Below are 16,902 nucleotides of genomic sequence, written 5' to 3' on the forward strand. Positions count from 1 at the left end.
CATTGACCCTACGATGCCCTCCATTTTTTACTGGACTCATTTGGATACACACACAGGGGATGCACCATCCAGCAAGAAGCGGAAGCCCCAGATTCAGGTAGTCTCTGCTAGCGAGTCGGATTCGGCCACCAAGAGTAGTTCAGGAGCGGAGTCGGAGGAGACATCTTCTCGATGTTCGGGTGGTGATACCGGATTTCGCCTCTCACACACGGAGGTACCGTATCCAGAGTTGGGTACGGAAGAAGGTGCAGGTGGTACGGTTGCCCTTGGCCAGATATCGAAGGGGACGTGGGGACTGCCAGGAGGAAGAGTGGTCCGACCTACAGGTGTTCAGACAAGGAGGCTAGTATATGCAACCGCTGTGTTGACTACAGATGGGACCGTGACACCATTACCAGCAGCAGGAGTGACAGTGGGAGCCATATCAGCAATCCCTGTGTCGGGGTTTGGCCAGCTGCATCCTCGTCCCTCCCTCGAGCAGATTTCACAAGTCCCTAGTAGCAGTGTAGTTCAGCCGAGGGACACAACCCTTATTCGGACAGAGCTAGTGGTACAGCCGATGGAGGGTGGAGGTGGAGAGATCAAGTTAGATAGGGGTGACGTTGAGGGAGATGATACACACTCATGGTTGGAGCAATACTCAGCGCCACTGAGAGCCCCAGTAGGACCCCTGCCTGCCACACCTCACCGTCAGGAGGTGGTTGATTTAGAGGGTAGTGACTCTCCTCATGAGATGCGTGCACAGGGGGAACCTACGGACCTACTCTAGCACATGGGTGGTGCGGAGGATACGGTGCCACAGGTAGACATTTCGATGCTTGGTTCTACAGAGAACTAGCTCACTGCCTTGACTCAGTATTTGGCAACAGTAGAGAGTGAGGCACGCAGACTTTTGGCCTTGATGGAGGAAGGGACCCTGGGGCAGCCAGCGTTGGAGGGTCTCCTGGCATTTGCTACCGGAGGAGTTGCTGAGGCATTTCAGCGGTGCTTTGTTGACAAAGGATGGCCTTGCGTGGATATTCCTGTGATGTTGGAGGAGTGGCAGCACCCTGGACAGACTGGAGAGAGTCAGGTGCAGAGCCTACTCAGGAGGATTGAGCAGGCCATACGGGATAGTCATTTGGCGCATCGTCGTGCTTAGCAGGAGGCAGATATCACTAGAGAGACACTGGAGTTGGAGTTGGCTCAGCAGAGAGCCCGGATAGAGAGTATGGAGGAGGAGTTGGCTCGTGTCTGCGCCGAGTTAGCAGTAGCCTCAGCCACACGGGTGGCAGATAGGGCTTTGTTGGAGGCCAGTCTGAGTTGTACGAGGGCAGAGCTGGATAAGAAGTATACCGAGCTGATGGAGGCCGTATTCAGAGTGCAACGGTCTCGGGAGTGCCAGCTGGTGGCTAAGAGGGATCTTCGCCACCGCACAGAGCAGGTGTTGCAGCTCTGGGAGTAGTTGGCCTCTTCCTCATCCACGGGACCATCAGAGACGCCATCTCTACCCCAATCCTAGTAATTTGTTGTTTTGGGGTTTCAGTTTTGCTTGTACATCATTCCCATTTTGGTTGTCTGTCGTCTGGAGACAACGTTTCTTTTTGGGGGGGATGATGTTGTCGAGTAATTAAGCATTAAGGTAAATTGTGTTAGCGTCGGCAGTTAACCCGTCGGTTGTCAGCAGTTGGTACCGGGTAACTGACCAGACTCCTTTATATTGTATTTGTTTCCAGTCTTTGGACGTGCTATTGTAGTCGAACATATTGCTATCATTGTATATACTGGCTTATTATGAATCAATAGAATACTTGTGAGTTCCATATATTCTGTGTACTTCTGTCATTTATGCAATGTCTTAACCTAACACCCTACGGGGAAAACAAAATTATGTCTCCTTCTCTGCTGTAACTCACTTTTATCTCTGCTGTAACTCATTCCTTGAACTGTTGGAATTCATTCGTTTGAATTGAATTGCATTGTAAATGATCTTCTTGATTTCTCCTTTGTAGATGCTCATGTAACAATTCCTTCTCCTTGATAAGGGTTGGCTCCTTTATGTTTTCCAAATCGTCAATTCTCTCCACTTCATTCCAAGTCAGTCCTTTATATTGCACTTTACATTCTTTTCACCCATTTGTGTAGGAAGCCGACTCTCTTTCACCTAATGCACCTCTTTCTTGGTGTGGATCTCACTTGCTTATGTAGGAATTTGTCAAAGTGCTGGGCAAGATTTTAAGGTGGTTCAACAGCATGATTGCAAGATGATTCAACATTTTCCAGCGGGATTGCAAGATGTGTTTGCAATATAGAGCGGAATGTGATGTTCCCATCATGACAATCAAAACACGATGATGTCGCTCTAGAATAGAATTTAAAAACTAAATAATAATACAATTAAAAATATGAAATATTTATATATAACCACCAAACAAGACCCAATTCAGTATTATTAATATTGATGACTAATCATGGTGTAGTTAGGATCAAGGTATTAATAAGTGCATAAGGATGACAGCGATGATTCCACCACAAGAGTTCGGGAGGAGCGGACTGTCATTGTCCTGATCTAATATGGGATCGTCTTACGAAGTAAGACTTCACGACTTTATAAACAAACCAGAATACTTTAATGACCATCTCGTGGATGTGCATCAGTCTGAGAATTGATCATCTTCCGCATAGGAATAAATAGTGACGAGATATGTATATGCAAGAATAACATTATTTATAACGTCGTTTTATATATGTATATACTAATGAGTATTAATGTAGTTACTCTGGTTAATGTCAACGCCTTCCTTTAAAGCTAATGATTAAGAATGTTAAATGAAGAGTCGCCACTTGAAGAAGTCATTCGATAAACGGGACATTACAGTAAGAAGGATCGAATATGATCCTAGGCGTGGACAGATATCGATTACGTGTTAATAGAAGTCAGTAGTGAGATAAGACTAAATAATATCAATGATGATTAGATTACTATCCAAACCGATGTAAACAAAATAATTAATGATGTCGATGAGCATGCCGAACCATCAATTATAAACTAATTGATATCGTTATGAAGAGACACAATAATAATTAGGGTCAGCGATCATAACAAGCAGACGTCGATTATGTATGAAGGCTACCATATGTAAAATCAAATCGATAATAATAATTATCGTGAAAGGAGGTGATTAGCTTACGGTAGTAAGGGATGATGAATAGTCATGTCCCTTGCCACATAACTTACCATTTGAACGCACAAGGTATAAGAAGGCATTTCCACTTCTGTCACAGGGGAGGATTAGATGATAGTTACATATCGATGTTAGAAATACATAGACGTGGGTATAAGAAACTGATATAGCAGAGAGAGTAAACCATTGCCAAAAAGCCATATATATGAATATATCAATTGGGAGGCATATCGTACATCAGATCAGTCTTATTCCTTTATCACAATAAGTAATTAAGTAATCTCATTTATAGTATATCTCATAATTATATATCAGACCCTGCTATCAGTTCTACATCAATTCTGACATATTTGGGTAAGAGATAACAATTGATAATCTGTGTAATACCCTTCACTTGGTTTAAATCTCAATCATTTAATAGGAATCAAGATAATTGTCCCCACTTACCAAGATAGACCATAAGGGGACATTACATGGAATTAGAGGGTTGTTCAACAATTTTGGGCGGAACTTAACCTTGTCTTGCATTTTCCAGCAGAACTTGCATGCTATCTAAAAATTTCAAGTGGAAATGCATGTTTTCTTGGCAATTTTGGTCAAAGTTTGAAGTTTGCCTTGCACAATTTTGAACGGAATTTGATGTTCATCTCAAACCAGAATTTCAAATTGCCTCAAGTTCATCTCAAACTGGCCTCTTCACTCTTTATCCTTGGTGGGGATTCCACCTTGGATTACATTCTTGAGCGGAAATTCGACTTGCTCAAGGATTTTTCAAGTGCAATTTTATCTTGTCCAAGAATTTTTAGTGGAAATTGGAGTTGGATATGGATTTTTTCTTGTCCTTGTGACTTAAACTTTGAAATTTTCCCTTTCTAATTTATGCTTATTTTCCAGATTTCGTTTTTATTTCATGGATAAAATTCTTATTTCATTTTCATTCCAAGGACAAAATTCTCATCTCAACTTTGGAAATTTTCATGATCTTATTGTGGACTTGTAAATTTATCGAAGAGAGGGTTAGAAATCCGACCTCTCTTGGATAACTTCTCTTGATCGCATAAACTTCTTTCCATTCACAATTTTTTTTCTCTCCAAGTTTGTCCAAGGGAAGGTTGGATTTCCGACCTTCCTTGGAACAATTATTCTTACACTTTTGTTCATCATGAAACACAACTTCACTTCTTACATCTTGTTCCAAGTTCAAACTTCGATACTTCATCTCATCTTTACACTATTCATACATCTAAAGGCTCATGCTTTTCTGATTGTCCACACCTTGCATTGTTGATTACTATTCCATACTTGCGACTCGGAACAACATTTGTCTAAGAGAAGGTCACGTTGTGACGTTTTCACACATCGCCCCATTGCAAATGGGGACCCCCTCTGTTGGTTGAATAAACCAAGTCTTTTGCAGTTTGTGCCGTCTCTTGACCCTAAGGAATGAGTTATAAGGTTTTATTGGTTTGGATTTTCGTCTTTGGAAGTAATTAAGTGACTAAGTAGGGAATAGATTATTAAGGAATATACAGCCTAGATAGGATACAGTCTTAATATTGTCATCAAGTCAAGAATTAGGGTTTTAATGTATTAAAAAATGCATTGTTCTTATTGCTTTATCCTTCAAACTTTTCATTTTGCTAACTGCGAACTTGATTGATACTTGTACTTCACAACGTTTCCTTGTCTTTCTTTAGGAACACTACGGGGAGCAAAACCTTAGATGCTGAAAGGAGGACATCGTTGAGTGAGTAATATTATTGTCCAAGGAAGAGATTGCAATAATAGAACAAAGAATTTATAGTAAGAGGAATGGAATGATGGACATTTGGCTAAGTGTCAAGATAACCTTGAGAATTGATATGAGGAAATGAAAGAGAATCATTCAAAATTTTGGTGTCTGGAAGCATGTATTGTCTATTTTAGGGTTTTTACCCTTCAAACTTAAAAAAGAAGTCCGTAACCTTGAGCATAGTGAAATCCGAGGCTAAGTATAGAAAGAGAATCCTTCAAGGAAGCCACGAGTGAAATTTGAGCGTATTTTGGGAACTTTCTATTTTTAGCAATGTCTATTTTTAGAAATTTTCATTGTGGCCCCGATTGGCCTAGTTTTGCGTTTGAACAAAACTTTCTATTTTTAGAAACATGAGAATGTTGACTGTAAATGGAGCAAATACCCAGATTCAAGTCTAGTAGAAGGAAGATGAAATATAAATCGTCAAAGAAGTGAGTGTAGAAGAAAAAGTCCTCCTCCAAGCCAAAAGTACGCCCAGGAGTAGAAATTCTCATCAAAGGAGGAATTTGGCAAAAACAAAAAATCCTCTAGGCCAAAAGTGCGCCCGGGAGTGAAAATTCTCATTGAAGGAGGAATTTGGCAAAAAGGAAAAATCCTCCTCCAAGCCAAAAGTGCACCAAGAGTGGAAAACCTATTCCGAGGAGGAATTTTCTGTGAGGACAAAAGCCCTTCTCCCAAGCAAAAGTGCGCCCAAGAGTGGAAAATCCACTCCGAGGAGGATTTTTCCGCAAGGACAAAAATCCTTCTCCCTAGCAAAAGTGTGCTCAAGAGTGGAAAATCCACTCCGAGGAGGAATTTTTTGTGAGGACAAAAATCCTTCTCCCTAGCAAACGTGTGCTCAAGAGTGGAAATTTTATTCCGAGGAGGAATTTTCAGCTAGAGCTCAAATCCTCCACATGCATCAAAGTGCACCTAGGAGTGAAAATTATCCTCCAAGGAGGACTTTTCCAAATTTCCAAAAGTTATTCTATGCCTCCCAAATGCACGCCTAAGCATACTAAGTGTTGGAAAGAAATTCCTTCTCCAGACCCCAAATGCGCCAAGTCTTGGAAATGGAAAAAATGGCCGTGTTAGAAAATTCTCCCCCAAGCTTGATGTTCGCCCAAGCATTCTTCGGATATGGAGACTCAAGAAATTGGCTAAGGCATTGAAGGAATTCCTCCATCCGTCTCCAAGTGTGCTTAAGGATTTTGTAGACATGGGAATGATGAAATTTGGCTAAGGCCTTGAAAATTCCTCCTATCCCTCTGGAATGCGCCCAACTTCAGGATGGCAAGGAATGATAGAATGATGTAAGGACCCATGTAAAAATGTAAATTTGAAATTGTAATGTGAATGATTTAAGTAAAATCCAGATTGAGAATGGAAGAGGAAAGGTTATTTGGTTGGCTGTAACTTCTACATCTAGTTGTTTTTAAATTGGAAACATTGCAATAGTTTTCCTCATGCTTTTGAGAGGTATGTAAGGAAGAATAGCAGAGAAAAATAGGAAGAGTTCAGAAAGAATTCCATGGTGAAGTATTTGATTTTCTTGCCCAACAATCACCATTGCCATTTTCTACTTGCAGAATTGAGCTTAAGGAAGCCACACTGACCATCTTTCAAGATAGCAAAGCCTCTAGGATAAATGTTTGTTTTAATTTTGTAGTGAATGTTTATTTTCATTATTTGCATTGAATGTTATTGCTAAAGAGGAAACCTCACATTACACACTATTCAAAGTTGAGGCCAAGGTAGACATTGAGTTGTGCCAAAAGTGAGAAACACTGAAAATGAATAGTTAAATAAAAAATGCATTCTGTAATCTAGAGCGCAGACTACCTTATCCTTTTTGATTAGCTTCAATGGTCAACCCTTCCTGTTGCCGCAATTTAAGAAACAAAGTCACCATGGTTTTAGAAACTTGAACTTGGCATTGCGGCAAGTTGCATTAAACAGCTTATTTAGTATTTTGCAGGTAAGTATGCATGAGATAAAATTCCTTAGCCACACATCAAACAAAATATGCCTTTGAAATGCTGAAAATATTGTAAAAAATTGTCAAATGCATGAGGATATTGTGCCTAAACCCTATTAAAAAAAATTGTTGGTAAGTGAAAAAATTGTTGAAAAGCAGTCAAATGATAAAAACTAGTTCAAAAATCTTGATCAATTGTTTCGTTATTTTTTCTTCTAGAGGAGGTCAATTTGTCAAAACTCAATTTAGGCACAAGCTTTGTTGGTAATATTATTTCACTTAAATTACATATTTTATTTGGTATATTTTCATGTCTTCCGCTAATCTCTTGTGGGTTATCAAACTTACCCAATGCATTGAGAGAACCCACGCCTTCCATGGAATCATGACATAAAATTGTTCTCTCCTGTCTAACCATATGCTCTATTTATGGCTTTTGAGTGTAGTAAAGATAGGTATATTTGAAACACACAGGTAGGAATTGTAGTGGTAGCAAATGCTTGTTGGAATGAATATCTTTTACTTTGATAAAAACTGTGGGTTTTCTTCTAAAGGGAATTCATCTCCATGAGTAGCGACCATCACTTCTAAAGGGATTTCCTATTCCAATGAGCATTGACCATCATAACGAGTGGAGTTCAAGAAGTTTCTAGTTTTAAACTCGTCAGATAACCATATCTCAAGTAAGGCATTGGTGGCTTTGAAGGATTTTTATATGGTTTGATGCACAAACAAGCTCTTGATTATTGTAAATTCTACTGCAATAAGCTCTTAAAATTTAAGATGTTCTAACACCTTTTGCAATAAGGTACAATGGTACAAATTACATGCTTAGTGAGCACCTTCCATGCATCCTTTTCCTTCAAAGCTTTTATTATTCATTTGGCATATGTACTGGTTGCGTCTTTTACAGTAGTTTTATTAGTCATTCCTTGCTTGACTAGGTGTTATTAATATAGGGAGGCCTTTAAGCCTTGCAAAGGGTCCAAACAAAGGATTCAATGATCTTAGTGAATTTTATGTGGCGAGTGACTAAAGGTGTCCAGTACAACAAAAAGTAAACAGCTCTAGCTGTAAACATTACCACATATGTCTGGTGTTGTATTATCTAGTAAGTCACCTTTGTTTCGAATCTCGGGACTACTTGTTTCCATAAATCTGTTGGAAACACTTAAAGAACAAATGGGGTGCTGAAGAACTTGTATCTTTTCTCTATTTGGCTAAGACTCACCCTGGGTTCCTAGTTTACAATTGCAATTCACTTTCCTCCATGGATTTTAGAACTAGAGGCTTTATCAAAAGTCTGATTGCTGCTCAACAACTCATTGCCAGTTCATCATTAATGAAATGACCATCGGGAAGCTTCTGAAGATATTTGCATGAGAAAAATGCCACTTATATTTTGCTTTGCTACCTTGCAGGCCAATAGATGACCAAATGCATCAGGTAGATATCATTTACAGAGTGGGTGTGAGTGTGCAGCATTGCTGAATGATCTGAAGAGCTCCATTTCTTCCAATATATCCCAGTTCCCATTGATGGTAAACCGGGTATAAGCATTGAAAAAGCAATTTACTACAATTATTAGAAAGATGTGGTCAAGGCTTACATTTTGAAGCAGGATAAGGTTCAAATAGATATTCCATTAGGTCATAAGAACTTTGAAACAAAGGCTGATTACTATGGTCTCTGCTTAGTGTGTCTAGCCCATTACTTACCTTTCCAAAGTGCATAACTTATTCTATTAATGCTGATGCATCTAGCATCCACCCCATACATTTTTGAGTTCTGTTGTGGAGTCGTTTTTATATATTCCATAGCACTAGTTAAAGATGCGTCTGATTGCTGCAATATCTGATCTTGAGTTTTGTAGTTGATTAATTGAACATCTTCACAGTCCCTTTCCTTCAAAAGGTGGGTTATGAAATCGCTTGCAGCTCTATCTGGTAAAGATGCTAGGAGAATCATTTTGAAAGATAATCAAATCTCATGAGTCTTAGCAGTATATATTTTGATGTCAACATGATGAAAGTTTTGGATTAGTATATTTTTTCTGTGTTATTGAAAATTAGTCACCACTTAGTAATGAGGATGTTAGGATGTTCTGCTCGAGATCATTAATTAATAATTTTGAATATGATTCTTGTAGACGCTAGCTACTTGGATGTACATGCTCGTTGAACCAAGTCAATTATATGAGAAGCTTTTTTCGAATCTTATTTAACTACATAGGGAATATATAGCTTCTTGAGATGTAGATATCATGGTGGGTGATTAATTTCTCTACCAAACATGTTAGATGGTCATATGACTAAATATAATTTTCTCAGTCCACACAATTAGGAAGTGTGATTCACGATAAAGTTTAAGGGTTAGAAATAGAAAAGAAAAAGGTGAAATCTGACATTTTCATATCAATTTTCAATGTAGAATTTACATGTAACACATTTTTTTTTCTATTTTAAGAACTGCCCCTTCTCAAGCATGAAATAAATTAATATGTTATTGAAGGAAAAGGCAAGATGCAACCTAGAAAACTGCTACAGTAATTTGAAATATTGCAGAAATATCACTTGCAACCTAGGAAGACATCTATAACAACAATATTGTGACAAATATCATGTTTTCAAAAGAAGAATTGTAATATGAAACCAACAACGAATGGAAAAAATCAAAATTTTCAACATGAGAAAATAGAAGTTTATTTGGTATGTTCTTCTAATTTGTCCAGCTGGCTTATTACAGGATCTTGAAAGTTCACTGCTGGAAAATGCTGTGAAGGGTAAGCATCGTGCCTTCCTTTCTGCACAATCCTAAGATGCATTATCTGTTTATCCTTCCATCTTTAAGTTAATAATTGACAAAAACGTGAATTTGGTCTAACTAATTTGTAATTTTATAGCATTCATGATATTTTAATCAAACTATTTTATGCATGAAATATACATTTAAACATATAAGTTTATGTATCCTTTTGGGAGGAAAATAAGCCTTTTCCACCCTAGGAGATCAAGCTGCTTTAGAATTTGTATGGGCTCTCTAGATGATACATGATTGGTTAACATCTAGACAGTTATCATTTGTAATTCGACATGTCTTGAGAACTAGTCTTTGGGTTACAAAATGTAAGAATCCTTTGCTAACATTTTGTGTGTAAATGTACAGCATTTGATCCATTGAAAATAAGATTGGGTGGAACATTGCAAGACAAAGTCATATATGATGTTGGAGATTTGAAGCAACCTTGTCACCCTTTTATCAAAAATGTTTCTCTAATGTTCAAATTTACAGATGGATGCCTTCCCATGTCAAGATGGGATGCCCTGAACTTGTTTTTTAGGAAAACAAGGTAACTTCTTGACTGATTCTGAGAGCATTATCATAGATGGCTTAACCTTCCGTTGTTGAATTTGTAAAGTTGTTAGCTAATATTGAAGTGTGACTATAGGGCTGTGGTAGCATTTGGATTGAATGCTTTGAATGGAAGGAAAGTAGTATCGAAGGGTGTTTCATCAGGACCTTGGGATTCAACCAACGCTTATGATTTTATTCAGTATACAGTTGATCATGGTTATCAGATAAATGCATGGGAATTAGGTGAGCTGCTATTTCAAGTTGTTTTGACATTTTCCTATGCTCAGTAAGATTGTCATGTGTGATTCTATGTGGGATGTATATGTATCTCATTGTAATTGATCTATGAAATATACCCAATTTTTTATCAAGAATATGACAAGAAAATTGACGTTTTTGAGAATAGGAAATGAGTTGAGTGGAAGTGGTATTGGAACAAGTATCAACGCTACACAGTATGCAGCTGATGTAATTAAACTTAAAAGGATATTGAAAAAGATTTACAAGGATTTTCAAGTGAAACCCCAACTTGTTGCACCTGATGGATCTGTTGATAAAAACTGGATTAAGGAATTTCTTCAACGATCAGGACCAAACATTGTAGATGTTGTTACACATCATATCTACAATCTGGGGCCAGGTAATATAAGATGTTAGCTTTCATCAATGTCTGTTCCATATCAAGTTTTTAGATGATACTATTAGTTATCTGATTAACAGGTGTGAATCAGCATCTTGTGGGGAAGATATTGGATCCGCATTATCTTAGCGAAGGAGAGTCTACATTCAGAAGACTTAAAACTGTCTTGGAGAATTATGGACCTTGGTCAAGAGCATGGGTTGGTGAATCTGGTGGAGCTTATAACAGTGGACACAATCTCGTCACTAATTCATTTGTCTCTAGTTTTTGGTACACTCGTCTTTTGTGAAACATCAGTATTGTTTGCTCCAGAAATTGCAACACCATCCAGATTTTAAGATGTACTGTTTCCTTATAAAAAAAAGGAATGAAATTTATCAAGAGTCAATCTTCTAGAGCAAGCAAAATCATGAGACATGATGAAAATAGAAGCTAACAGCCAAGAATCAGAAGACCAAAATCATCTATGACTAACTCTATGAATAAACACACTAGTTTTTCTGCTTGTCCTTTTTTTTGGCCAGCCTCAAAATAGCGCTCAGTCTCTTAGGTTATTTATAGTTTTTTTGAATTTTCCTTTTCCTCTTTGTTCTTTGTGTGTACTCATACTTCACCTTTTCGTGGCAGCAATCCTGATGTATTTCTAGTTTTATGTGAGTGTATGTATATACGAAAACATGCATTTGATGTACGTATGTGTGTATATAAATATATACATTCACACATTCCATATAATTTTATTTTCAAACTCCAATGTTTCTGAAGCGTTCAGCAATATTGCATAGGATGTTCTTCTCTTTAATAAGGATCTTACATTTTGAATTTTCACTTGGGCCACTAAAACACATGTTCACACAGTGCTACACAAATTCTAGGTGTAAAGGTCACTCTATCCTTGAGTAGCTAATGAGAAAGAGAGAAATTATAATTAATTAATTTTCCTTTACGAGTGCATGAATGTGCACTTAAACCTTCAATATGTCTTCATAAATGCACAGAATGACTTACTGCACCTTCTGGAGATTTCCTTTTGGGCAAGTCCAGTTTTCTTATCCATTTTCTCTAGCACAGTGATACCATACACAGCAATTTGTTCATTTTTAAGGAACACTCGTTGGAACTGTCACAGGTATTTAGATCAGCTTGGCATGGCATCAACATACAATACAAAGACTTATTGCAGGCAAAGCTTGATTGGTGGCAATTATGGGCTTTTAAACACAACTACTTATGTGCCAAATCCTGATTACTACAGGTACAGCTTTAAGATCTGTTGTTTATTTAGTTCCTGGCGTTTTTGTCTATTTAACAGCTTAACCAAAGGGAGAATTTAATACTAAATTTGAATTCCTACTTGGGGTGATATAGAGAACCAAGATTTGGACACAAACATTGTCCTGACACTTTTTTAATTATAAATCAGTGCACTTCTTTGGCATCAACTAATGGGAGCACGTGTTCTGTCCCTAAGTTCAAATGGAACACCATACCTGCGGCCTTATGCACATTGTACTAAGAATGCTGTGAGTATTTAAGCTTATTTCATTCATAACTTTTGTATGGTACAACCTCAGCATATGGGCACAATTTCTATAATTCTGGCTTTCAATATGAGTTTTGCAGGGTTCAAGCATACCATATGATCGCAGCCTGCATCCTTGCCCTTAAGTTTTCTGTTTGCTTATCTAAAAGGGAAAGAATAAAATTCGATAGCTTTAATTAGAAAAATGTGATAAATTTATGGAGTCTTATTTCGTTGATTTTAAATTTATGCTCTGTACCCATTTATCTTTATCAGTCTAAAGGAGATACAGGATATTTCATAGAAAAAATAACTGAGGTAAATAAATGATATGGATGAATAAGTAATAATCATTCAAATGAATTCTAGTGTTCTCATTAGTTGTAACTTGTAAGTATACCTTGCATCCATCTAGACCAATCACTTCAGAAATTAAGCGACACAATTATTTGAGATTTGCACTGATCATATTATAAGCCATCCACCCTTGTTTGCAAGTAGCTTGCATCACAATTACAGTTCACCTACGTTATCATGTTTTCCTATTTCACCCTCTGTAAGCATACCGGTACAGGCCAGGTATTGATTTTTGGCAGGTACAACCTGGAAACACTCTGAGTTCCTCAAGGCAGGGACTCCTACATGGGTATGTCCCCTGGCATACGTGGGACATACCAGGGTTAGGACTTAGTATTGACCTTTTGCTTGGTTAGGACTTAGGAAATTCATTAGTATATATTATTTGCCTCTCTAATAGCAAATTAAAATTGGATGGTTCTGTGCAGTCTGAGTGGATTTAATGGTGAAAACTTGTGTACTGTATAGAAGAGTCACAATTCCAAATTCAGAGCTAGGTAGGGAACTGATACTGGAGAAATATAAAAAACTAAAACTAAAGTACCCATATCGAAAGTTGCTCTTTTTATTACTTACATGCTTCGTTCTCTCCATCTTATTTGATGCACATTTAAAAATAGAATCTCCATCTTACTTGATGCACATTTTAAAACAGTTGTAAATAAAAATTTCCAGTTTTTTGGGTAAATGACTTATGAGAATGATCAATTTCCAGACAGGAGTCACCTTACTCTTGATCAATCTAAGCAAATTGGATGTCATTACTGTTGGGGTTTCTACTTATTCTCATACTGGAGGGCAGAAAAATATTTCTGCAAGGACTGATTTGATAAAAGGGAAATCCAGATTGGAGTATCACTTAACAGCAAAAGATGGGGATTTACATAGTCAGACTATGCTCCTCAATGGAAAAGCTTTGGGTGTAAGTGTCAAGGGAGAAATACCATCTTTAGAACCAATAGAGGTGAATCCCCAGACACCTATTTCAGTAGCTCCTCTCTCTGTTGCATTTGTATCTCTTCCTTATGTTCAACTCCGAGGATGTAGCAGGTAAGGAATGTATGCAGATCCAAAATAATACTCAAAGTTGTTTTTCTTTTTGAAGCATCAATATTATTTGAATCAAGATGCTATTTAGTGTATGATTAATCTGGAAGTTCAATGAGATCAATAAATTTTTAATGTCTTGTTTTACAGAGATGTATGATGATGATCACAAGAAAATACTGTTGAAAAGAGGCTTACATTTGGATAGCAATAGGGAGTAATCCATAAAGTGGGCATTCACAAAAAATTTGATTGTTTTTTCATTTCCAATTTTCCTTGACAAAAGGTCATATTCGTTCATTAAAGGATATCGTTGGTTTTCATTTTCTCTTTGTGGTGCTTATTTTTGTTCCTTTTTAAGTTTGTTAAAGTTCAAAACTTACACTCTATTCCTTTCTTACCATTGTATTTTTCAGTCTCGTATTTCACTTTTTCATGAAGATTAATATCATTATTTTATCTTATCTTTATTTGAGATTAATTTTGTTGATAAAAAGTTTTGACATAATCAAAACCAACAACAATAATGGAGAAGAAAATAAAATAAAATAAATCAAAGGAAGAATGAAGGGAAACATCATAGGTAAGAGATGAAGAAAATTGACCAAAGAAAAATAATGAGGATTTTGAGGTTTGGAATAAAAAGGTCATAAGGTTTAAAAGTCTTAGATTTGGTTAATACACCACTATTCTTTAGTAAAGAAATACAATATATTTGATTTTTTTTCTTTTTTATTTGATCTAGTATTCAAAGTAAATCATAATAAAATATTTCAATGGTTTTTATTATATAAATTATAAAAAAAAAAGTTTGTTCATAGAATTGAAATAAGAGGGTTAGAAGGTGTAGTCTTTTTAAAGGCTCGTGTGGTTTGGTTGGAGGTTCTAAATTGGTCTAAATAAAAATACTGAAATTAGAAAATGAATAATATGCTCATTGTTTACCATCTTTATATTTCGACACTACCATGCAAAATTTTGTACTAGTAGAATGATTTTGTTCATACAATTACAAGGTGTCATGTGCTTATAAATTTTTTTTTATAGTTGTGTTTTGTCACTTGCAACTATTAAACTTGTTACTTATATAAAATACTTGATATCTTGTCTAGATGGTGTTATAGGCATTGATGGGGGCTCGCTCTTAGATGATGATCAAGCCCCACAAGATTTGGAAAAAAAAATTTGTTGGGAAAATGTGCAAGATATGTTGAAGTGAATATGTGCAAGCACAAGTATAGTAATTGCTTTTACTTTGTAGTGTCATGGTTGGGCATATATATGATTCATGCTCTAGTGTTCTTTTTAGTTTAATTGTTTTGTTATCCTTGTGTTAGTAATTATGGGGATCACTTGCTTTAAATACATTTGTTCATAATTGTTTATGGTTGTTTGGGTGTTGGGAAAGAAAAGAGGTGAGAATGATAATACTATTGAAATGAATGCATAAAATTAAATAAATAAAATAATTGTCTTTAACTCTAGGTTCAATTTAGGATTTGATTATGGCAAATGTTGTCGATCGGTTCACTAATGTGACATAGAATTGGAACTTGCCAAATGATTGCCTTGGACTAGTAAATGTATTGTTTGATGTTTTAGTTCACTTCTCCATCTATGAAATTGACCTTTGTGCCTACCTAATTGAACTTTGTGAACAAATTTGGACCCTAACTATAGATTTGAATACATTGAAACTAATTGTTGTGCATGCAAAATGCCATTAGGAACTAATGGTCTATGACTTTCTTTTTGAGGCTTATTTGATATAATTATGAAGGAATATAGAAATGATATCCTTATATAAATGTTTGTCTTATGTGATGTTAATGTTATGGAATAATCAAGAAATGTGCTTTATTTTCAAATATCTCTTGCATTGATCTTTTTCTTGTGTATTGTTGAAACAACCTCCTGAAATGCCCCATGGGATAATGAAGATTTGAATTTGAATTTTATTGAGGCACACTTTTGTCGAGCTGGACACATCTTCAGTTTATTGTTGAGTTAGGAGTGCTTCCCACTCACATATTATGATGAAACCCTTGCTCCACTAATTGTAGCACCAATACCTAAAATTGTTGTGAATATCTCTTGCACTCTAGTGTGATCTTCCAGTTTGCACTTAGTTCTTCTAAGTAGTTAGTGAGCATTGATAATCTTTGTTTTTAAAATAAGATCACTATATATGTTAGCCAAATAGTTAATCATAGTTTAGCTTGTTTGATTTCTAGTTTGAACTTTGAATTGTAATTTTCCATTTTTTTGAAAACTCTATAATTCTCCCCCTCCTAGGGCCAATTTGAATGCAAGTAATTTGTCTAAGGATCAGGGTTGAATTTGGTTTAACATTAGAGTTGGGATTCATTTTGGTTTAGGGTTATAATTAGGATTCAATTTGGTTTAGTGTTAGGGTCAAGATCATATATATGATTATAGTTAGGTTTGAGATTAAAATAGTAGCACTAATTTAATAAAGTTAAGGTTCATTTTAGTTTACTGTTAGGGTTAGGGTTTTATTTGGTTTAGAGTTAGGGTTCAATTAGGTTTAGTGGAAGAGTTTGTGTATGATTTGGTATAGGCTTAGGGTTTTATCAAATACATTTAGAGTTAGGGTTCAATTTAGTTTAGATTTTAATTTTGTTTAGGGTTAGGGTTTAAATTGGTTTAGTTTAGGGTTAGGGTTTAATTTGGTTTAGTGTTCCAATTATGTTTAGGGTTAGGGTCAAATTTGATGTTAAGGCTAGGGTTTAATTTGGTTAAAGATTAGGGTTAGGGCTTAATCTAGTTTAATATTTAATTAGGTTTATGGTTAGGGTTCAATCTGGGTTTTGGTTTAGTCTTAGGTTTAGGGTTTAGTTAAATTTAAGGTTAGAAATTTTTTGGTTTGGGTGATCCCGCAATAGTGGGTTACACTTTCACCCATGAAGAAAAAATGGGAATGGAAAAAAAAAATTTATCAAGGGTGTTTGGTCACAGAGGGGGTGTTCAATCAATTTTTGGCTGGCAAAGTTCCTCAGCACTCGATACCACCCACTATTTCACATTTATTATACCAGGTGCACC

The 16,902-nt window shown here is 36.4% G+C and overlaps 1 protein-coding gene across 1 annotated transcript in view; it reads left to right on the forward strand.

The window, feature by feature from the left end:
• LOC131054335 (uncharacterized) overlaps window positions 1-16,902 on the forward strand; it is a 127,076-nt gene that overhangs the window by 40,156 nt on the left and 70,018 nt on the right. Inside the window, exons 2-9 of the mRNA XM_057988817.2 lie at window positions 9,662-9,698; window positions 10,082-10,265; window positions 10,365-10,513; window positions 10,677-10,910; window positions 10,991-11,180; window positions 12,040-12,165; window positions 12,334-12,433; window positions 13,505-13,839. Of these exons, the coding sequence (XP_057844800.2) occupies window positions 9,662-9,698; window positions 10,082-10,265; window positions 10,365-10,513; window positions 10,677-10,910; window positions 10,991-11,180; window positions 12,040-12,165; window positions 12,334-12,433; window positions 13,505-13,839 (1,355 nt within the window). The remainder of the gene's footprint in view (window positions 1-9,661; window positions 9,699-10,081; window positions 10,266-10,364; window positions 10,514-10,676; window positions 10,911-10,990; window positions 11,181-12,039; window positions 12,166-12,333; window positions 12,434-13,504; window positions 13,840-16,902) is intronic.

Source organism: Cryptomeria japonica, chromosome 11 (assembly GCF_030272615.1).
Source record: "Cryptomeria japonica chromosome 11, Sugi_1.0, whole genome shotgun sequence".
Taxonomy (NCBI): Eukaryota; Viridiplantae; Streptophyta; class Pinopsida; order Cupressales; family Cupressaceae; genus Cryptomeria; species Cryptomeria japonica.